Source organism: Glycine soja, chromosome 6, assembly GCF_004193775.1.
Source record: "Glycine soja cultivar W05 chromosome 6, ASM419377v2, whole genome shotgun sequence".
NCBI classification, from domain to species: Eukaryota; Viridiplantae; Streptophyta; class Magnoliopsida; order Fabales; family Fabaceae; genus Glycine; species Glycine soja.
This window is the reverse complement of record NC_041007.1, coordinates 41,850,477-41,875,447: the sequence shown is the minus strand read 5'-3', so window position 1 is coordinate 41,875,447 and position 24,971 is coordinate 41,850,477. Positions and strand designations below refer to the sequence as shown.

General features: G+C 35.2%; 2 protein-coding genes across 2 annotated transcripts; both read left to right on the top strand.

Annotated features, from left to right (window-relative positions):
* Positions 1-13,579: 13,579 nt before the first annotated feature.
* Positions 13,580-14,326, top strand: LOC114416281 (uncharacterized mitochondrial protein AtMg00810-like). Its single transcript, XM_028381152.1, has one exon. It carries the CDS (start codon positions 13,580-13,582, stop codon positions 14,324-14,326), a length of 747 nt encoding a protein of 248 aa, XP_028236953.1.
* A 5,420-nt stretch (positions 14,327-19,746) lies between these two features.
* LOC114416279 (G-type lectin S-receptor-like serine/threonine-protein kinase At4g27290) lies at positions 19,747-24,474 on the top strand. Its single transcript, XM_028381151.1, has 6 exons — positions 19,747-21,078; positions 21,154-21,267; positions 23,472-23,614; positions 23,686-23,896; positions 23,981-24,218; positions 24,303-24,474. The coding sequence occupies exons 1-6, from the start codon at positions 19,797-19,799 to the stop codon at positions 24,463-24,465; spliced, it is 2,151 nt and encodes a 716-aa protein (XP_028236952.1). The 5' UTR covers positions 19,747-19,796; the 3' UTR covers positions 24,466-24,474.
* Positions 24,475-24,971: the final 497 nt, after the last annotated feature.

Below are 24,971 nucleotides of genomic sequence, written 5' to 3'. Positions count from 1 at the left end.
AACCCGTTGCTTCTAAAGTGGAGACAATTCGTCAGTGGCCTATTCCTCAATCAACCAGAGCTTTACGAAGCTTCCTTGGCCTCGCCGGATTTTATTGCCGGTTTATCAGAAGCTATGCCACTATCGCTGACCCTCTGGTAAAGGCAACCACTAAGGATCCTTTGGTGTGGACGGACCAAATCCAGACCGCTTTTACTCATCTGAAGGAAGCTTTATCCACCGCCCCTGTTCTTATCCTTCCAGACTTTACTCATCCTTTCACGGTGGAGACTGACGCGTCTGGTGTCGGTATGGGCGCTGTTTTGTCGCAACGGGGAAGACCAATAGCCTTCTTTAGTAAACCCTTTTCCCCTAAGCTGCTACATGCTTCGACATATGTACGGGAACTCTGCGCCATAACCACTGCAGTGAAGAAATGGCGACAATACTTGCTTGGTCAACGCTTCACAATCCTCACCGATCATCGAAGCCTTAAGGAGTTATTGACGCAGGCCATCCAAACGTCGGAACAGCATGTCTATCTCGCACGTTTACTGGGATATGACTATGTCATCCACTATCGGTCTGGTCTGAACAATCAGGTGGCTGACGCTCTCTCATGGTTGCCGGAACAATCTGCCACCAAACTCATGATACTTTCAGTCCCTTCTTTGACTTTCATAGAAGACTTGCGCCGTCAATTGACTAATCACAGTGGGTACCAGCAGAAGCTTCAGGACATTCGCGAATCACCCTCCACTCATCCTGAATTCTTAGTAACACGAGACCTCATCATTCATAAAGGCCGTATATGGTTGACCCGAGACCTTCCGATTATCCCTGTCCTCCTCACTGAGTTCTATGCAATACCGACTGGGGGTCATGCGGGAATTGTCAAGACATTAGCTCGATTAACTGAGAACTTCTATTGGCCGGGGATCCGAGATGATGTCACGAAATTTGTGACTAATTGTGTAGAATGTCAAGTTACTAAATATGAGACAAAGAGGGCAGCATGACTACTATGTCCGTTACCAGCTCTGAGCAAGCCATGGGAAGACCTCTCGTTAGATTTCATTATCGGACTCCCAGCGTATCATGGTCATACGGTCATTCTTGTAGTGGTGGACAGGTTTTCTAAAGGAACTCACTTAGGCACGCTTCCTTCAGCACACACAGCGCACACGGTGGCTCTGTTGTTCATCAACATTATGGTCAAGCTCCATGGATTACCACGAAGTTTGGTTTCTGATCGAGACCCGCTGTTTATAAGCAATTTTTGGCAAGAACTCTTTCGGCTAAGTGGGACATTATTAAGGATGAGTTCGGCTTATCACCCTCAAAGTGATGGCCAAACAGAGGTGTTGAATATGGTAATTGAGCAATATCTTCGTGCGTTCGTACACCGGTGGCCGGGAACTTGGGGGAAATTGCTGCCATGGGTGGAGTGGTCCCACAATTCATCGTGGACTGCTAGCACTGGTACTTCACCATATGAGATAACTTATGGCCGCAAACCATTCAGTTTTCCGGAGTACATTGCCGGAACTTCGAAAATCGATGCGGTGGACGAAATTCTCATAGACAGGGACCACACTTTCCAAGAAATTTGAAAGAAGCTTGTCAAAGCTCAGGAGCAGATGAAGAAGTATGCGGATAATAAGCGCAGAGAAATTCACTACAACCCAGGTGACTGGGTGTTGCTTAGATTGAGACCATGACGTCAAACATCGGCGAAGGGTTCTCCGACGAGTTCTGGGAAATTAGCCAAACGATATTATGGGCCATTCCAGGTTATAGAACGGGTCGGAGAAGTTGCTTACCGTCTCCAGCTGCCGGCAGAGGCAAAAATTCATTCAGTGTTCCACTGTTCTTGTCTTAAACCATTTAACGGGTCACCGGAGCAGGTTGACACATCGCCTTTACCACAACAATTCGTGGGAGATCAACCCATGGTTACTCCTTTAGCTATCCTGGATTATAGACGCTCTCCGGTAGACGTTAATACATGGCAGGTCCTAGTTCAGTGGACGGGGTTATCCCCTGATGAGACAACCTGGGAAGATTGGAACCAATTGCGTGAAGACTACCACCTTGAGGACAAGGTGGTTCTGCAAGGGCCAAGAGATGATAGACCAGCAGAAACAAGTAACAAGGAGACATCAGCTGCAAGCAGCAATACAGGGGTGCAAAAAGAGGAAAAATCTAAGAGAAAGATTATGAGGCCTTCGTACCTTCGAGATTACGCTTGAGTCAGAGGGCAGTTTGGGCAAATGCAGAGTTAGGAAAATCTTGCTTGGGGAATGCTTGTCTCGTTCCTTCAGACACAACATAACCAATTTGATCCAATTTGATATTTCGCAATCTTTCGTAATATTCCTTGTACGAATGGCATCAATTCTGTTATCAGGAATGCTATATATAGGATTGTAAATAACAAGCAATGAATATGAATAATTTTGCCCACAATTACCTTTGTTTCCTTTTCTCCCTCGTTATTCTGGAGGTAGCTGGCCCTCGAAGCCCAGCCTTAGCTTTTTCCCTAACATTTGCATCCTATGCCTTACTCTTGAAAAGCAGTTCTTAGTGGAGAAAAGGTTGATGGTAAATCTCCCTAGGCTTGCCAGAGGTCAGAAGTATGAGACAAGGATGAATGAGCCGTAATAAAAGAAGAAGATAGTCTCAGTGGGTTTGCGAAAAGTAGGCCACTCATCGCTTCACCAGAAAGACATCAGAAACAGAGTTCGACCCAACGTAACTTATGTAAATGCTACTTCATAGAAGAAGAAGAACGCACCGGTGGCGAAGATCAACAAGGTACAACATGGATCAAACAATTTTTATGGCTTATCTTTTGAGGTAGCACAGGAAGATGTCAGGAGGCTTGGTCTTGCAGTTGTTGCAGCGGTGTGGAGCTGATGGGGGCAAAAGTCCTGCCCCCGATGGCTTTTCTTTGGAAATTTTCAAGTCCTGCTAGGAAACTATTGAAGTGGATTTGTTTGATGCTGTTCAAGAGTTTTTCTCTAATGCAAAGCTACCCCGGGCAACAACAGCATCTTTTGTGGCATACAAGGGGACCCTCAGTCCCCTTTTCTTTTCCTGATATTCAGAGGCCTTTCATGCAGCCAAGACATTCTTTTCTCTATATTACAGTATGCTGATGACTCCCTGGCCATAGGAGAAGCATCGCATGATAACTCTTGGGCCCTAAAGGTGATTCTACGCAGCTTCAAAACGGTCTCTGGTTTAAAGATAATTCCAATTGGGGCAAATCCTTGTAGATATGAAACATGGAAGCCGATAATTAAAGTGTTTGAGTCGAGATTAGCTTCCTGGAAAGGTAGGAACCTTTCAATGGGGTGTCACATTACACTTATAAATTCTGTTCCTGGCATCCTGCCCCTCTTCTTCTTCTCCTTCTTCAAAGCCTTGAAGGAGGTGCTGAATATAGTTAATAGGAATTCAGCAGAGATTTCTATGGAATGGCCTTGTTGAGAAAAAAGGTATGCTGGATTAAATGGGACATAGTTTGGTGTCGAAAGGTGGAAAATTTGAACTTGGGTTTTTCAGCCCAGGTAGTTCCCAGAAACGTTGCTTGGGAATTTGGTACAAGAACATCCCATTTCAGTCAGTGGTTTGGGCTGCTAATAGGGCCAACCCCATCAATGATTCCTCAGGCATCTTAACAATCAACACCACAGGTAATCTTGTTATCACACAAAATGGTTCTTTGGTTTGATACACCAACAACTCTCGCAAACAAGCACAGAATCTGGTGGTGGAGCTCTTGGACAGTGGCAATCTTGTCATAAGAAATGAGGGAGAAACAAACCCAGAAGCGTTCATGGAAACTAACTTCTTGGAAGAGTCCAGATGATCCATATCCTGGAGACGTTTATTGGGTTTGAGAACTCTATAACTATCCTGAGCTTCATGTAACAAAAGGAACAAAAAAGGTATAGCCGTTTGGACCTTGGAATGGCCTATATTTCAGTGGATTACATTATCTACAGAATAACTACATTTTTGGCTACAATTTTGTAAGCAGTAAAGATGAGATTTACTTGACGTTTAGCCTTCTAAATAATTTTGTCATAAAAAAACTGTAGTAAACCAAAATGGTATAGTTTATCGCTATGTATGGTGGGAGGGTGATCAAAGTTGGACAACACATAGATCCTACTGAAAGAGTTTTGTGACTCTTATGGTCTCTGTGGAGCCTATGGGAATTGCATGATTACAGAAACACAAGTGTGCCAATGTTTGATAGGGTTTAGTCCAAAGTCACCACAAGCATTGGCTTCATCTGACTGGAGTCAAGGATGTGTCCGCAATACACAGTTAAGTTGCAACGACGTAGACAAAGATGGGTTTGTAAAATTTGAAGGCCTGAAAGTTCCAGATACAACATATACTTGGGTGGATGAGAGCATTGGTCTAGAGGAATGCAGAGTAAAGTGTTTGACTAATTGTTCTTGTATGACCTATACTAATTCTGACATAAGAGGCACAGTTAGTGGTTGTGTCATGTGGTTTGGAGATCTCATTGACATAAGACAATTTGAAACTGGTGGACAAGGTCTTCCCATCAACTATAGTCTACGATCACTCTAATTTTAGATTTTTTTTTAATCGTTCCAAGTTCCAACCGTCAAGAACCTGTAGATAGGCACGAGGAGAATACACCAACGATTGTTGCTTCTACCATTGCTGCAATTTGTGGGGCTCTGTTGCTGAGTTCTTATTTTATCTACAGAAATAGGAGGAACAATGCTGGTAAAGTTACAATAATTAATTAAATACTAACAATTTTATCTATATTAATTTAAATAGATTATTAGTGGAACATGAAAGTAACTAATCTTCATTTCTATTTAAATTCTAATTACTGTTACAGATGACCAAGATAATCTCTTCTATTTATATTCTTTTATTGCATAACTTCTTCTAATAATTTTGAGCACTCAGTAACAAAATACTCGAAGGACAGGAGTGAGAAGGATGACATAGATTTACAAATATTTGGTTTTTCATTCATTTCTAAAACCACAAATGACTTTTTCGCAAAGTGAAAAATTAGGACAAGGAGGCTTTGGATCCGTGTACAAGGTACAGAAATTAAATTTAATCTATGCCCTCATTCTTCATCAAAATAATCTCAATCTTTCAAAAATCATTATCACGGCATATTACCAAATGGGCAACAGATTGCAGTCAAAAGGCTTTCTGAAACATCTGGACAAGGTTTGGATGAGTTAAAAAATGAAGTCATGTTGGTTGCAAAAGTTTTGACATCACAATCTCGTAAAGCTTATTGGTTGTTCTGTCCATCAAGATGAGAAGTTGTTGATATATGAATTCATGCAGAAAAGAAGCTTGGATTACTTTATATTTGGTTGGAGCTTTGTCACATTCTAATCCTTTTTTTAAAAAACAAAAATTTCTATGAAATAGCTGTCAAGTTAATTTAGAAGTGAACTTTGCCAGATTCAACAAGGCGTATTAGGTTGGGCTAAGCATTTTAAAATTATTGGTGGAATTGCTCGAGGACTTCTCCATCTTCGTCAAGACTCTAGACTGAAGATCATTCACAGGGATCTCAAAACGAGCAATGTTCTTCTTGATAGTAATATGAACCCAAAAATATCATATTTTGGTATGGCTAGGACATTTGGATTAGATCAAGATGAAACCAATACAAATAGAGTAATGGGAACATAGTAAGTTTTTCTACACTTGTTTTTCTTCTTCCCTTTTCGTAGCTACTTTTATAGTTTGATTGCAGACTCTTGTTTTGTTTTGCAGTGGTTATATGCCTCCTGAATATGCTGTACATGGATCTTTCTCAGTCAAATCTGATGTTTTCGGCTTTGGTGTGATTGTACTAGAGATAATAAGTGGGAAGAAGATTAGGGCATTTTATGACCCACACCATCTCCTAAATCTTCTTGGGCATGTATGTCTAAAAAAGTTAGCAATCTATATCGGGATAGTAACAAGTCCATAAAACGATTAAAATTAATAGTTTAGCATTTTAATATGGAAATGAACTCTGATTTGTGGCTTCCACATCATTTTCAGGCATGGAGACTCTTGATGGAAAAAAGGCCAAGAGAACTTATGGATGACTTAATTAGTCGATAATTGAGCTTGTCCATCTGAAATAATAAGAAATATTCATATTGGTTTGTTAGGCATAGAACAAAGACCAGAAGATAGACCAAACATGTCATCAAGTAATGTGGTTGATAATAAAATGAGTATTTTCAAGAAATTAGACAATTTAAATTGAGTGAGATAGCAATTTTTTTTTAATGTAAAACCTTTGTTATATTCCAGATGAATGAATGTTATTTAAATCAGCTAATATATAAGAAGCAATTTGGTGGGGATAGTCCTCCATCCAAAACATTTCATTAAAGGAGATATATAGCTAAACTTGCTAATCTATCAGCTCTCATGCATGATACCCATTCTCTTACTGAAACTCAGCTCACAAACAGAGAAACTTGATTGGTTGGATATGCAATCTTGTCACATTGATTGAAAATAATTTCGAGGAGGGGCATTATCAATTTGATTCAAAGCCTTATAGATCCGAAGGTTGTCTGTTGTAAAAAAGAAGGCTTAAATACAGTTTTTGTCCCTGTAATTTAATGTTTTTTCATTTTTGTTCGTTTTAATCCTCATAAAATGTGTTTGTTCTGTTTTTAAGTAAAAAAAGAATGTGTCTGATGCATAGTAAAAAAAAACTTCTAGCATTGATTGAAAAAGGTTGTCTGTTTAAAAAAAGAATTGGAGAAAAATGTGGGGGACAAAAATCAGTAGCAGCAGCCAAAACATTCCCCAAATTATCTCTAAAAAATCACCCAAAACCTGTACCACTTTTATCTTTCAAAGACGCATCAAAGTTTCCTTTTATGCAATGATTTGGGGGCGGAATCCAGTTTACCTCTTGAGAGTGTGATTGTGACCAGTGCTTGTGTTGGCCTGGTAATACATAGAGTCTGCTACTGCCAGAATTTGCCGCAAAATTTGCTTTTTGTTCTCAAAAACCCATATGTTCTTCTTTGCCAAATGGCCCATAGGAGACAGAAAATGTAGTTTGTTGCCTCTACTCTTCTTTGGACATTATGCAAGAGTTAATCCAGCCAGAGAAATTTGAGACAGAGGGATCAATTCTAATAGATAGCCAAGATGCAAACCAAATTCACCTTGCCTGTGATCACATCTAAGAAGAGCATGATGAATGGTCTCCGAATTATCTCCACAACAAGGACACACATCTTCATCAGTGATTCCATTTCTTTTCAGATTTTGTCTAATAGGAATAATGTTTCTGCTAGCTCTCCAAACAAAATTCATGTTCTTTTGGACCACAGGAATATGGAAAAGGTCTTTTGACCTCACTGTTGACCTCAAACTGGTCTATGCTTGCATGTCAGAATTTTTATACATGGCCAAATAATAACCTGACTTAACTGTGTAATTACCATGTTGCATGGTTTTAAATTGCGGTCCGCAACTGCAATTGTGGCTGCAAGGTTAAGATATTTTTGACACTCCGCAATCACATGATGACGGCAATTGCAGCAGCATCAGCCGTATTTGCCTGCAATTTAAAGGTTTTCTAGCTCACAGCATGGGGACTGCAATTTAAAACCATGCCATGTTTTGTATGCTTCCAGCAAATAAGATGACGGGTATTTCAGCTTGGGAGAGGAATGGTCCTAAAGTTTTTTGGACATTGATTTTATCATTATCCTAAGCAGTACCATTTTCAGAGAAAAGAAAGGCTACACAAGCCTCTGGGTCAACATTATATCAGGTATGGGGCAGAAAATATGGTTACCACTCAGATTTGTTACCCATTTATCATGCCAAATTCTGGTACTTTGGCCATTACCAATTCCACATTGTCCCTTCATCCATAATCCATTTACAATCCATCATGCTTCTCCACATAAAACTAGCGTTTTGGCTGACCTTGGCTTGCAAAGGATGAACATGTCGGAAATATTTCGCTTTCCAAAGTAGCTGCATGCAAGGTATTTTCCGCACACATGATTCTCCACCACTGCTTTCAGATTGAGATCATATTGAAAGCTGTTGTGATCCTAAATCCAAGGCCTGCTTCTTTCTTGGCTCTAGCAAGCTTATCCCAAAACAACCTTGCAGTTAAACACTCTCAATTTGTGAGCATAAAGACTTAGGCAACATGAAACAGCTCATGGCATAGGAAGGAATTGATTGTGCCACTGCTTTGATTAAAACCTCTCTTCCTGTAATACATCATCACACCCTGTTAACAATAAAGAGAAAGTAGGATATTTTTTATTCTTTAATGTTTGTTAGGATATGGCAATGCTTATATCACTACCAGATTTGACATAATTAACTACGTATCCACCCAACAGTATATTTCTTTATAATTATCCCTGGAATTATTACCTTATAAGTTTGCAACCCAGCGTGTAAACTTGATAAAGATCAGAATTTGTGCCACCAAATAAGGCAGTTTTTCGTTCCCCTCAAATCCATATGCTTTCTGTTGTATTCTCATTAGCCCATTCTTCTAGCATAATTTATTCACCTCAGCTGTTTCGTGCATTCCAGTGGTTTCATTGTCCATTCATATAAAGATCCTAGAAACCCTTTTACTTTCCCTTTCAGCCAACTCCATGCTCAGTTTTTGAACAGATCCACTAGACCACTACTGTCTCCAGGTCACAAATTTTCTCCTTAAACAATATATATCGTTCCTATGCTTCCATCTGATTGATCATTTTACCCCCATCCAAACTGTCCACTAGGCGTCCCTTGCCATCTTACCTTGAAGATTTTCACCTCTATTAGCTAGAAATGTTTTATTTTCCTGCAGTAAATACCGTAGGAAAATTGTGAGTTTTTCTACGAAAATAAATCTGCAGGAAATTTCTGTGAATTATCCTGCAAAATTTATTTACAGTAATCTCTTGCAGATTTTGCTGCAACTGTATCAAATATAGGAGTATTTTTTGCTTTCATACGAATTTTGTTGTGAATATAATTTCGCAGGTAATATTGTAATAAATCTTAGGAAAAGACTGCAAATTTTCTGGCAAATTAAAATCCATAGGAAACATAAGGATAAAAATAATATTATTTGAAAAATATATTTATAAAAAGTAAAAAATAAATAAAATTGTTGAACAAAATATTATTTTGATATTTTTTATAAATATTTCACTATATTTAATACTAATTAAAATAAAGTATATACATATATGAATAAAAAATATTTAATCTGATGAAATAAAAAGGAGCCCTCAGTTTGAGGAGACCATTAACGACCCGCACTAACACATGAAGCGCCTAAGTGTTGTTCATGTGATAATATAAACAGTGTCACCATGCACCTAAAGGTCTACTCTGAATCATCCTTTGCAGGCTATATTTTTATTTATTTAAAAGGTCATTAATTAGTGGAATGTGAAAGTGACTAATCTTCATTTATAAATTGTTATTCTTGTTAACAATAAAAAAAATTATATTTTTTTTATTGCATGAGATCTGTTAATAATTTTGGACAATACAAAAACATATAAGACTGGAAGGACAAGGGCGTGAGAAGGATGGCGACATTGATTTACAACCATTTTATTTTTCAACCATCTCTAATGCCACAAGTCATTTTTTAGAAAGTAAAAAATTAGGACAAGGTGGTTTTTGACCAGTGTACATGGTAAGAAAATTAAATTCAAACCTTAGCACTGATCATCTTTAATCAAAATAATTGCACTGTTTCAAAAATCATTGTTAGGGCATATTACCAAATGGGAAAGAGATTGCTGTCAAAAGCTTTCTAATATTTCTGGACTAGGTTCCATCTTTTTATTTGTATAAAATAGTTATCATGCTAAAATAGAAGTAAATTTTTGTCAGATTCAACAAGACGTACAATATTAGGATGGACTAAGGGACTTGAAATTATTGGTGGAATGGCATGAGAAATTCTCTATCTTCATCAAGACTCTAAACTAAAGATCACCCACAAGGATCTCAAGACCAATAATGTTTTTCTTGATGGTAAAATGAACCCAAAAATATCAGATTTCAGTATTGCAAAAACATTTGAGCTAGATTAAGATGAAGCTGTTGAAATTGCTACAAATTTTTAGAATATACTTAAATATAATATGTATGAAAATAGTAGAATATCCTAGAACTATAGTGTGAATGAATATGGTAGAATAATCTAGAACTATAATGTGTATGAATATGGTAGAACAATCTAGAACTATAAGTGTATGTATAAGATATAAGAATCTAGAACTATCATGATACTAATCTATCATGAAAACTCTAGAAAGACCTAAAGTAATGTAGAAACATTCACCACCATTGAGAGGTTGGTGACTTGAGCCTATAAATAGACAATTGGTATGTTGTAATTGACAATCCAAGAAATCAATGACATAGTCTTCTTTCTAAAACAATTCTCTAAAATTATCATCTAATCAACTACTAACAGTGGTATCAGAGCCATATTCTGCCCGGTGGGTGCCGCCGGGCGTAGTTATCTTACCTACCTACCATTCCAAAATCCTCCCAACTACTTCAAAAATTTTCTTTGTACTATTAACCCACTATAATAATATTTTTTTCTAAGCTATGGATAACACTACTCAATCGTCAACTATTTCTGTCCTTATCTTCAATGGTGAAAATTATGATTTTTGACGTGTTAAAATGGAAACATATTTTTCATCTCAAGATTTATGGAACATAATAGAAGAAGGCTTCACCATTCCCGCGGATACTTCAGTTCTTAATGCATCTCAAGAAAAAGAGTTGAAGAAAAATAAACAGAAAAATTCAAAGGCGTTGTTCACCTTGCAACAAGCGGTGACTGATCCAATTTTCCCAAGAGTTATGGGAGCTAAGACTGTCAAAGAAGCGTGGAACACATTGCAGGAGGAGTTTCAAGGAAGTGTTAAGGTACGTGCCGTTAAACTTCAATCTCTAAGAAGAGATTTTGAACTATTGAAGATGAAGGAGCCTGAGACAGTTAAAGATTACTATTCTAGCTAAAGTTAAAGAAATAGTTAATCAAATGAGAGCTTTTGGGGAATATATTCTTGACAAGAAAATTGTTGAGAAAATTCTAATTACTATGCCCCAAAAGTTTGACCCAATCGTGACAATGATTGAGGAAACCAAAGATATGTTCACTCTATCAGAGATAGAACTTGTGGGCTCTCTTGAAGCATATGAACAAAGACTGTATAGGCATAAAGAAGATACAATTGAAAATGCCTTCCATTCAAAGTTTAAATTTCAGCCCCAAAACAAGGAAAATGGAGGAAAGAAAAATTATGGAGAAACTTCCAAAAGAAGAGAAGGTTCTAGGAATTTCCTTAAGAACAAAATAGATAAAAATCCTCCATGCAATATATGCAAAAGACAAGGCCACGCAGAGAAAAATTGTTGGTTCCGTAATATGCCACAATGCAACCATTGCAAGAAGTTCGGGCACGTAGAGAAAAATTGTCGCAACAAAAATAGGCATCAAGCCAATATCGCAGAGGAACATGATCAAGAACAATGTACGTTCTACGCCACTCAAGACTCAATAAAAGAAAATGGAGGAATATGGTACTTGGATAGTGGATGTAGCAATCACATGGCCAAGGATGAGACTATTTTCAAAAGTATTGATGAGTTTGTCAAAGTCAAAGTTCGACTGGGAAATGGAAGTGTGGTTGAATCAAAAGGAAAAGGCACTGTCATGGTGGAGACAGATAAAGGTACGCGACTCATCCATGATGTCTTACTAGTTCCCAGCCTAAAAGAAAATCTTCTAAGCATTGGCCAAATGATGGAGAAAGGCTACACACTTCACTTTGAAGGAGGTGTATGCAAAATCTTAGACAACAAAAATAAAAGGTCTGAGATAGCCTAAGTAAAGATGAATAAGAGCAATAAAAGCTTCCCTCTAAATTTAAAATATGCAACAAACATTGTCATGAAGGTACAAGTTGATGATTCATGGCTAAGGCATCGAAGATTTGGCCACTTCAACACACATGCCTTGAAGTTGTTACATGAGAAGAACATGATGAGAGATCTTCTAAGCATAAAGGAAAACAATGAAGTGTGTGAAGGATGTCTCCTTGGTAAGCAACACCGATTTCCTTTCTCAACAAGCGGAGCATGGAGAGCGAAAGATCTATTGGAGCTGATACATATGGACGTTTGTGGACCAATGAGGACGCCATCACATGAGAACAACAAGTACTTCATACTCTTCATTGATGACTTCTCTAGAATGACATGGGTATATTTTCTAAAAGAAAAATCATAAGTCTTTGGAGTATTCAAAAAGTTCAAGGACCTTGTTGAAAATCAAAGTGGAAAACGGATAAAAGTACTAAGAAGTGATTGCGGCAAAGAGTACACCTCTCGCGAGTTTGAAAGATTTTGTGAGGATGAAGGCATTGAGTGACAACTTACAGTCACATATTCTCCTCAACAAAATGGAGTGTCCGAGAGAAAGAATCGCACAGTTATGGAGATGGCTAAATCGATGCTCAAGGAGAAGGGACTACCTAACACATTCTGGGCTAAAGCAGTCTACACTGCTGTTTACATACTCAACAGATGTCCAACTAAGTTTGTAAAAGACAAGACTCCAATTGAAGCTTGGAACGGGAAGAAGCCATCAGCAAAGCACCTAAGGGTTTTTGGATCTATATGCTACATTCATATTCCAGACGTGAAGAGGCACAAGCTTGAAGACAAGACTATACGAGGTATCTTCCTTGGGTATAGCAATATCTCTAACGGCTACTGTGTCTACAACTTGCAAACTAAGAAACTCGTCATCAGTCGAGATGTTGAAGTTGATGAGTACGCTTCTTAGAATTGGGATGAAGAAAACGTGGAGAAGAACGTTCTTATACCCGCTCAACTATCTCAAGAAGAAGCTGAGGAAGAAGACCCAGGTGAACCACCTTCACCTCCACCACAACAACAAGATTAAGAACTATCATCACCAGAGTCTACTCCAAGACGAGTAAGATCTTTGGTGGACGTATGAAACCTGTAACTTGGCCATACTTGAACCTGGAAGCTTTGAAGAAGCGTCAAAGCAGGAAGTATGGGTCAAGGCAATGGAAGAAGAGATACAGATGATCGAGAAAAACAACACATGGGAGTTAGTAAATCGTCCCCTCGGAATAGATATCATTGGGGTTAAGTGGGTCTATAAGACAAAGCTCAACTCTGATGACACCATACAAAAACACAAGGTGAGGCTAGTAGCTAAGGGTTACTCACAGCAACCTGGAATTGACTACAATGAGACATTTTACCAGTAGCTTGTCTTGATACCATAAGAGCTCTAATAGCTCTTGCGTCATAAAAAGGATGGAGTATCCATCAACTAGATGTCAAATCCACCTTCCTTAACGGCGTACTTGAAGAAGAGATCTATGTGGAGTAGCCACAAGGATTCGTGTCTGAAGGCAAAGAAAACAAAGTGTTAAGACTAAGAAAAGTACTCTACGGTTTGAAGCAAGCACCTCGAGCATGGTATAGCAGAATCGATCAGTATTTCATGGATCGAGGATTCAAGAGGAGCAAGAGTGAGCCTACACTTTACATCAAGTCTCAAGGGCAGTACACTCTCTTACTCTCTCTATATGTAGATGATCTTATCTACACGAGAAACAATACTAAGATGATGATGGAGTTTAAAAAAGACATGATGAAGACCTTTGAGATGACCGACGTTGGTTTGATGAGTTACTTCCTCGGCATAGAGGTAAGTCAGAGAAATGAAGGGATATTCATCTCGCAAAAGAAATACACAAAAAGCTTACTTAAGAAATTCAAGATGTATGATTGCAAACCTGTTGCTACTCCACTCATAACAAATGAGAAACTACAGAAGAATGATGGAGCACCAGAAGCTGATGCATCCAAATACCGAAGTCTAATTGGAAGCCTCCTATATTTGACAGCTACACGGCCTGACATAATGTATGCTACAAGTCTTCTATCAAGATTCATGCAAAGCCCAAGTCAAATACATTTTGGAGCAGGAAAAAGAATTTTGAGGTATCTACAAGGAACAAAAGAGTTCGGTATATGGTATACTACCGAAACCAACCCAGAACTACTTGGCTACACCGACAGTGATTGGGCAGGTTCGGGAGATGACATGAAGAGTACCTCTGGCTATGCTTTCTCACTAGGATCGGGAATGTTCTCTTGGGCGTCGAAGAAGCAAGCTACAGTAGCACAATCAACAGCAGAAGCAGAGTACGTGGCAGCTGCTGAAGCAACGAGTCAAGCTATATGACTTCGTAGGATACTTGAAGACACGGGAGAAAAATAAGATGAGCCTACTAAAATCAACTGCGACAACAAATCAACAATTGCAAAGGTGAAGAATCCAGTTCATCACAGCAGAACAAAACACATAGCAATCAAGTATCACTTTATCAGAGAAGCTGAAGCAACTAAAGAGATCAAACTCGACTACTACACAACAGAAGATCAAATTGCAGACATATTCACGAAGGCTCTGTCGAGACCAAGATTTGAAGAATTACGAGCTATGCTCAGAGTCACAGAAATTTGCATCAAGAAGGAGTGTTGAAATTGCTACAAATTTCTAGAATATTCTTAAATATAATATGTATGAAAATAGTAGAATATCCTAGAACTATAGTGTGAATGAATATGGTAGAACAATCTAGAACTATAATGTGTATGAATATGGTAGAACAATCTAGAACTATAAATGTATGTATAAGATAGAAGAATCTAGAACTATCATGATACTAATCTATCATGAAAACTCTAGAAAGACCTAAAGTAATGTAGAAATATTCACCACCATTGAGAGGTTGGTGACTTGAGCCTATATATAGGCAATTGGTTTGTTGTAATTGACAATCCAAGAAATCAATGACATGACCTTCTTTCTAAAACAATTCTCTAAAACTACCAATTATCAACTATCATCTAACCAACTACCAACAGAAGCAAATACAACTAGGATAGTGTGACCATAGTTAGTTTTCCTGTACTTGTTTATTTCCCTTTCCAGTTTTGCATAGGTAGTTTGAGTGTTTTCTGTTTTCATTAAAAAAAAAACAGAAAATAAGAATGCAAATATGTTACTTAAAATTTAGAAAATATTTTCTCTTAAAATATTTTCAAAAACATGTCCAAAACTAAAAACAATAAATCAGTGTTTTCATTTTTTCTGAAGAAATGAAAACATGATGAAACCATAGAGTATTTTTTCTTGATACATATTTTCTAAATTATAAAAATTTAAAAACAACAAATATTCTCAGAAAAAGAAAATAAAAAATAAAAACAGATAATAAACACTAGAAGCAAGGGTCACCTTAGCTTCTCACTCTCTTGTTTTGCTATGCAGTGGTTATATGCCTCCTGAATATTTTGTACATGGATCTTTTTCAGTCAAACCTGTTGTTTATAGCTTTGGTATGATTGTGTTGGAGATAATTAGTGGGAGGAAGATGAAGGGGTTTTGTGACCTACACCATGATCTAAAACAATCAATTATTACATGTGGATAATAACATTTTGGCCCATGAAATGATGAACATTGTTTCATAGTTTTTAATATGGAAAATGAACTGGTTGCTTTGTGAATTTGATTTCATTTTCAGGCATGGAGACTCTGATACATAAAAGGTCAATGGAACTTATGGATGAATTATTTGGAAATCGATCTCAAAATTCTGAAACACAATTATGTTTGTAAAATTGTTTTGAAGAAAGATTTTCATTTTCCAAGTTTATTTATTTGCAACTGGTTAATTAGAATTACTTTGGAAAATGGTAAATATATTTTTCTTGTAGAAAACCATACAGTGCCATTCAATTAATTCACAGTAATAATAAAACTATGGTAACTCCATTAATTTTTCCTATTGGGTCATTCTTTTTACAATCTTTTGACAATTTTCACAACAATAATTAATGCCAAAGAATGGACCAATCGTGCAATAAGTCAAAAGGGGCGCTTGCCGTGGCTGCTATGGTAGTTGACATGTAACCAAAATGAATTATTGACCAGTACTTCTTTCTGACCTAAATTTAAGCAACAATTTTTTTTTTTACTCAAATATATACAAATTTAAACTACTTTCATCGTACTTAATAATATTATTTCAAAAATACCATTCAATTAATTGAGATTCTATTTTGAATGATTATTTTTATTCTTATATCAAATAGACACTTAAAAAAAGTTTATTTCTTAAAGGTAAATACTAAAATTAAATGATATTAATTAACATAAAAGTTAATTAATTTTACTTATATTTAGGTTTAGAGGGGGTATAGTTGTCGTGGATATTAAATGTACGTGGGTTACATAATAAAGTCTATTAAGAAATATATTTTTGACCAAGTCATGTACTAAAATCTAGATCCAAAAAAAAAGAAATATAATCGATCAAGGCTACTAGAGATATTTATGAATATAATAAACGGAAAAATTTTATTTCTTTCATCTTTCAAATCTAAAAACTAAAATATTCCATATTTATAATCTTAAGAGGGCACAAGTAATATTTTTTGAAGGGATTCACCAACATATACGTTACTATGGATACGTTAGCAAGTTGTAATGTTTTTAGTATATTTTATGATAATATCTAATTATAAGTTGTTAACATGCTCATATTAAAATAATAAGTATTTGTGTACATTAAGAAGTTACACCATTAGTGTGATACTTATTTGAATACTAATAAACTCATAAATTTTAGTAATTATTTATTTTATATATATACATAAATACATATATGTGTTTATGCATTTCATTTGTCTTATCACTCCTAGTGCCTTTTGATTTCAATTTTGGATTACCCCTAATATAACCTTATCAGCCATGATCAGAATTTTTTTTTATTAATGTTGTGGAACCAATGATTTTGTACACATTACTATAACGTTAATTGTTTGCGAACTGGTTTTAAAATATGTAAAATAGATACATAAAAATTACACATCACTATTATAAAGGTAATATAAATATGTATGTTAGCAAAAAGGCCTAAGCATTTTTCCTTGAAGTGCCACATTATTAGTTAGTAGATTTTCTTTTCAAATAGATTTGAAGTAGCAGACTTAATACTCAATTTGGTCCTGTAATGTAATTGTGGTTTGGAAGGCGTAAATCTCTTGTTTGTGCAATGTTAGTTCTCAATTCGTGTATGGAATGCAGTGTATCAATGGTGGGGAGTTAGTTTAGTGCAACACAATCTGATACAACAACATTTCACTCAGCATGGCTTTTTACTGGGGAAGAAGATGCCCAGATGGAAATATTTGATATGGCATGTTACTTGCTGGGTTATTTGGCTGCAGAAGAATGGTGCAATATTCAAAGACAGTGTTGTTGCTGATCTTAATAGTGCTTTTTTTTTCATGTTGAAAGATTACGGTGGATTTAATTTAGGCTAAAATATGTCTTTCATTTTTAATAAATATCTTAATTTTGTGTTTGTTTTCTGATAATTTTTTTTGCATCGAGAAGATAATAAAATAATAATTTTATTTTTTATCTTTAACACTTTTTTTAATTCGGGATAAATTAACGAATTTTATATTTATTTCATGATAAAAAATTATTTGTTATCGATCGTTTTTAAAGGGACTAATAAAAAATGAAAAAAAAATATCAGATAACAAAGTGTAAATTCACTAATTTATCGGATGATAAAAAATAGTGTCAAGGACTAAAGATAAAAATTTTGTTTTATCAAAGAACAATAACAAAAAAAAAAATATTAAGAAGCAAACATCAAAATTTGAGTATTTTTTAGAAATCACAAACATATTTTACTTTAAGTACAAGGGACTGTGCTCATCTTGTTTATCATTCCATAACTGGTGCTCATATCCTATGGAATGTATCATGGATTCTGTTTGAAGCTTCATTTTTGGTACTTAATTTGTTCAGGAGCTTTATGTTTTGATTATGTTTTCAGAACTGGGAAGGAGGCTTTGCCCTTGCTTCTTCGTTTGTATTTCTCTTTAGTAATATTTGCTTTTGTCGTTCAAAAAAAACAGTAAGTCCTCTAATTATATTAAAGTGTTCAATTAGGTCTTGATACTTTAAAAAACTCAAATCAGGTCCTTTAATTTTAAAAAAATGTCTCAATCACGTACCTTTCGTCCTATTAAGCTGATGCCTCAACCTGAAAAGCCATCACCAAAACCCACCACCTCTCCAGTGCCCTACACCACCAAACATCACAGCACTGAAAACCAAATTCTTGGTGGTGGGAAAAAGAGAAGAAGCACCAAACCCATAGCCAAACACAATGGTGCACCAAACCCAGATCTACGGTTGTGAGAGAGCAGAACCAAACACATAGCCAAACACCACGACACACCAAACTCAGATCCGTGGCACACTAAACCCCAGCGAACCATATGTTTGTGTTTTTATTGGTCGAGGTGATGGTTTTCTCGGTGGCTGTCATTTGGGAGCCATTGGGTGGAGGTTTACAATGGTGAGAGAAGGAGAAGGAGGAGTAAAACAAAAAGTGGCGGTTTTAAAACTTCATTTTTAAATTGTATATTTTATTTTTATTTATTGAAAGTTTTAAACTGTCAAAACTTGCAAGTTAATGGGATTAGGTCCAAATTGGATGAAAAAGATTAGATTGATGCATCTTCAAAAATAGTAGGACTTTATTAGAGTTTTTTAAAATATTGGATTCTAATTAAACACTTTAATATAATTAGAAGACGAAATTGAATATTAAACCTTTAAATTACTATTCAATATGTATTATAATAGGAATAGCTACATTGTGATTACATGGTATAGATTATAATATCATATTTTTTCTAATATTTGAAGAATATAACAAATTTAAAATAACTCAAAATTAGAATTATAATAAATGGAACCAACGATGAGAATTAATTGGGAACATAAATGACAAATTAACACCCAAAGAAAACGAGGTACGTGCTTGAGTTGTAAGTCAAATTACATTAAAGAATCAAAGATACATCAAGCACTCTCAGCTTATAGATAGTGAAGGATTAAATATATTTATAGTTTACATAAAATGAATGATTTGGGATTTCAGTTTTTTTTTTTTTTGAAAAAAATTCTATGGTTTTCTTGAAAGATTTAAATAATTTGTAATTGTTTTTTTCTTTGCAAACCAAGGATATCTCTCGGATGAGAGTCAAAAACTAATCGTTAAAGCTATTGAGACTCATTTAATGTGTAGGATTTTCTCGATAGATGTATTTTCATATGCACCATTGACTACATGTTTAAAAAATATTATATATCAAATTATGTGCACCATGTTGATTAAATAAATAAATAATTATATTTAATAATTTATTTTTAGTTTCTGTTATTATATGAAACTATTAATTCTGTGTGTTTAATAGAAAGTCAACTGACATTTGCAAGTGACATTTACCACTGTGAAATCACGTTATGCATAATTCTTTTCCAAATCCTTAGAATAAATGCTATTTATATATCTTACAATGAATGTTAGACAACTTAGATTTTAAAGGATAAATATTAAATTAACATATTTTACTATGACAAAAATCAAACTTTGCCCATTTTAAATATGGATGAAAACAATGCTTCCAAATTTATAGAAAGAAGCAAACCAAACCAAAAAATTCTTTTACAGGAACCAAAACCAAATTTTATACAAAAATCAAACTTTGCCCATCTTTAGCTTAATCCTTATCATCACTATCCAATAACGGAGTACCAAAATAGCGGTGACTCAATGGACATTTTCTCTGTCATGACGATGGTTGCTTGCATGCTTCCCTCTCTCAGAATTTCCGTAGCAAATGATTCTATTAACGTGTCCAAGTCCATGACTGATGGGGAGAGCTTGGTGTCAAAAGGTGGAAAGTTTGAACTAGGGTTTTTCAGCCCTGGTAATTCTCAGAAACGTTACTTGGGAATTTGGTACAAGAATGTCCCAAACCAGACAGTTGTTTGGGTTGCTAATAGGGAAAACCCCATCAATGATTCCTCAGGCATCTTAACACTCAACACCACAGGGAATCTTGTTCTCACCCAAAACAAGTCTCTTGTTTGGTACACAAACAACTCTCACAACCAAGCACAGAATCCGGTGGCAGTGCTCTTGGAAAGTGGCAATCTTGTCATAAGAAATGAGGGAGAAACAAACCCAGAAGCGTATTTGTGGCAAAGCTTTGACTATCCATCTGATACATTCCTGCCAGGAATGAAGTTGGGATGGAATCTCCGAACGGGTCATGAATGGAAACTAACAGCTTGGAAGAGTCCAGATGATCCATCCCCAGGAGACGTTTATCGGGTTTTCAAACTCTATAACTATCCTGAGCTTTATGTAATGAAAAAAACAAAAAAGTTATACCGATTTGGACCTTGGAATGGCTTATATTTTAGCGGAATGTCTGATCTACAGAACAACACCGTGCATAGCTTCTATTATGTCAGCAATAAAGACGAGATATACTACGCGTATAGCCTTGCAAATGATTCTGTCATCGTCAGATCTGTAACAGACCAAACTACAAGTACAGTTTATCGTTATAAATGGGTTGTGGGTGAACAAAATTGGAGGCTATCCAGATCCTTCCCTACAGAGTTTTGTGACACTTATAGCGTCTGCGGAGCCTACGGGAATTGCGTAAGTAGTACTCAACCTCAAGCCTGCAATTGTTTGAAAGGTTTCAGTCCAAATTCTCCACAAGCATGGAAATCTTCGTATTGGAGTGGCGGATGTGTACGCAATAAACCATTGATCTGCGAAGAAAAACTATCAGATGGGTTTGTCAAATTTAAAGGCCTGAAAGTTCCAGATACTACACATACTTGGTTGAATGAGAGTATTGGTCTAGAGGAATGTCGAGTGAAGTGCTTGAGTAATTGTTCTTGTATGGCCTTTGCTAATTCAGATATAAGAGGTGAAGGTAGTGGCTGTGTCATGTGGTTTGGAGATCTCATTGACATGAAACAACTTCAAACTGATGGCCAAGATCTATATATCAGGATGCATGCATCAGAGTTAGGTATGCACCGTCAACTTTGATCTTCTCTTTTCAATTGTAACTATAAAAAATCGTCTAAGATAACTATAATTTTAGATAGGCACAAGAAGAACATGCCAGTAGTAGCTGCTTTCACCAGTGCTGCAATTTGTGGGGTTCTATTACTAAGTTCTTATTTTTTCTGCAGAAGCCGGAGGAGGAACAATGCTGGTAAATGTTAATCCACACACTTTTAGTAAACCCATAATTTGGAATGAAGTTTTCTTTTACATAAATCATATACATAAAATTTATATTGATTTAAAATTATTTACTGTCATTATATAGATTGAAATCAATGTAATATAATTTTTTTAAAATATATTAAAATATAAATTATTTGATTATTTTTTTTATTATTGTTTAATTTTAAAAAAATTGTTATAATAAGTATTTATAATATGTAAATATAATTTGATAGTTGAATAAATAAAATTACATTCTATATAAAATTATTGAATGATATAATATTGATGTAATTTGATTCATTCTTATTTATATATATATATATATATATATATATATATATATATTGTAAATAATTTAATATTTACTCTAAATATAAAAATTATGATGTCAACCTATAGTCTCTTAGGTAAGTAGATTTATTTACCCTTTGTTTGGTTGGAGAGAAATAGGAAGAAGAGTGAAGATGAAATTAATATGGGTTGTTAATTTGGTGTAAAATAAAGACGGCTGGAATTATTTTTAAAAATTGTGGGAACGACTTTATCACCTATTTTTATATATCTTTCATTATTTTTATTTTTTAATTTTTCTTTAACCAAACACCTTTGTTTTTATTTTATTTCTCGTATCTTTTCTTTCATTTGTTTTTTCATCTATCCTATTTGTCTCCACTCTACCAAATGGAACGTTAGACATTTTTTTTCTTTATTAGGATTGATTTTGTCATTTCTTTTTTTATTTGCACGTATCATATTATTAAATTTTTTATGCAGCAGCATCTTGAATTTGATGTACCAACACCAGAATATGTTAGAAAATGCGATTTTTAATCTTTTATATTGAAATATTATGTCTCTGCAATTTCTAATGATTTGAAAGTTTGGTTAAAGATTGTTTGAGTTTAAAAGTAGAAAGTGTTGGCGAATTATGCATATTAATGCATTTTAGTTATGATAACATTTAGCTTTACCCAATCAAGGTCTTTCGTAGCTTTTTGTAACCAAACAAGTATGAATATATAAAAAACTAAGCAACTTGCTTTAAAACCTATTTGTATGCATAACTAAAATACATCGAATTAGGTTTTATTCCTTTCTCATCTGAGTGGTTTATTTGTATGCTATTTGTGTTTAATCCCATTCCATATTCCATGTTTTGTTTTCTAACATGGTGTCAAGAGCTTCATTGATCTTTTAGGGTTTGTGAGATCACCATAGTTTGAGAGAAAGCCCACACAACTAACCTTCAAATACAAAAATGGCTTCTAGGAATCGTTTTTAATTTTTTTTTCTCCAACTCTAATATTTATAGGAGAAAACTATAATATATGGGATGCAAAAATGAGGTCTTATCTTAAAGCTCAAACCATGTGAGATGTGGTCGGAAATGGTAGCAATCCACCTCCTTTATCAAACAACCCAACTTTAGTTGATCAGCTAAGGAATCTTAATGATGAAGTGAAAAAGAAGGTAGAGCATTTGCAATATGCATGCAACACTATATGATGATGTATTTATCACGAGATTGAATCTTGAGGCTACAAAAGAAGCTCGAGATAAGTTGGAGGAGGAGTTCCGAGGTTGTGAAAGAACAAAAATAATACAGTTTCTGGACTTGAGGCGAGTTGAAAGCATTAAAATATGTAAGAAAGTAAAACTGTTAAAAGAGTTTTCAAAAATTTGATAACATAAATAATATTGCTTAACGAGGAGCTTAACGAATATCAGAAAGTTGTGGAAAAAGTTCTAGTGTCTTCCAAAGAGTTTGAATCTAAAATCTCCATGATCTATAGAAGAAAATAGTTTTTCCCCCCACAACAACCCATGCACAACTCATTAATGCTTTGCAAGCTATTGAATATAGAAAATTGATCTTTGAGGATGGAAAAGTTCATTGAAAATACTCTTTGGATGCACAACTCATTAATGTTTTGCAAGCTATAAACATAGAAAATCAATCTTTGAGGATAGAAGAAAGCATTGAAGAGGTTTCTTTGTTTCCTTTTACTTCTATTTATGTTTATATTTTGTTTTATGTTTCATTTTTTAATAAAATAAACAGATAACAAAATTAGTATTTATAATTTTTTAATTTTCTAAATTCTTTTTCTTGTAATAAATGTATAACAAGCATCTCTTATATATTTTTTGATTGCATAAGATCACTAATAATTTTGTGAATTATAGCAACCAATTGTTGGAAGGACAAGAGTGAGAAGGATGACAACATGGATTTACAAGCATTTGATTTTCCATCCATCTCTAATGCCACAAATCAATTTTCAGAAAGTAACAAATTAGGACAAGGTGGTTTTGGACCAGTGTACAAGGTAAGAAAATTAAATAACCTATGCACTTATCTAGATCAAAATAATTTCAATGTTTCCAAAATCATTGTTAGGGCATGTTACCAAATGGGCAAGAGATTGCAGTTAAGAGGCTTTCAAATATTTGTGGACAAGGATTGGACGAGTTCAAAAACGAAGTCATGTTAATTGCAAAACTTCAACACCGTAATCTAGTAACACTCGTTGGTTGTTCTATTCAGCAAGATGAGAAGTTGTTGATTTATGAATTCATGCCAAATAGAAGCTTGGACTACTTTATTTTTGGTCGGAGCTTCACATCAATTTTAGCCTTCTATTTTTATTTCGCTAAAATAGTCTTCATGCTAACATAGAAGTAAACTTTGTCAGATTCAGCAAGGCGTGCATTATTAGGATGGGCTAAACGACTTGAAATTATTGGTGGAATTGCTCGAGGACTTCTTTATCTTCATCAAGACTCTAAACTAAAGATCATTCACAGGGATCTCAAAACCAGTAATGTTCTACTTGATAGTAATATGAACCCAAAAATATCAGATTTTGGTATGGCTAGGACATTTGAGCTAGATCAAGATGAAGAAAATACGACTAGAATTATGGGAACATAGTAAGTTTTCCTATATTCTTCTTTCCTTTCCCATTCTACATTTTCTTTTAGCTTCTCATTATGGACTCCTGTTTTTATATGCAGCGGTTATATGTCTCCTGAATATGCTGTACATGGATCTTTTTCAGTCAAATCTGATGTTTATAGCTTTGGTGTGATTATATTGGAGATAATCAGCGGGAGAAAGATCAAGGAATTTATTGACCCACATCATGACCTAAATCTTCTTGGGCATGTAGGTCTATAAAAAAATCAATTTGTATGTGAATAATAACACTTTGGGTCATGAAATGATGAACAGTGTTTCATAGCTTTTCATGTGGAAAATGAACTAGTTGCTTTGTGACTTTAATGTTATTTTCAGGCATGGAGACTTTGGATTCAGCAAAGGCCAATGCAACTTATGGATGACTTAGCGGACAATTCAGCTGGTCTATCTGAAATATTAAGGCATATTCATATTGGTTTGTTATGCGTACAACAAAGACCAGAGGATAGGCCAAATATGTCATCAGTAGTTTTAATGTTGAATGGTGAAAAATTGTTGCCCCAACCAAGTCAACCCGGGTTCTACACAGGAAATAATCATCCACCCATGAGAGAATCTTCTCCAAGAAATCTTGAAGCATTTTCCTTTAGTGAAATGTCTAACTCAGTGTTGGTGGCAAGATAAAAAGTAAATTAAAATAATAGAATGATATGGAAAATAGACAAGTCTCCAGCCACCAACTCATCAACTACAGTACTACTATA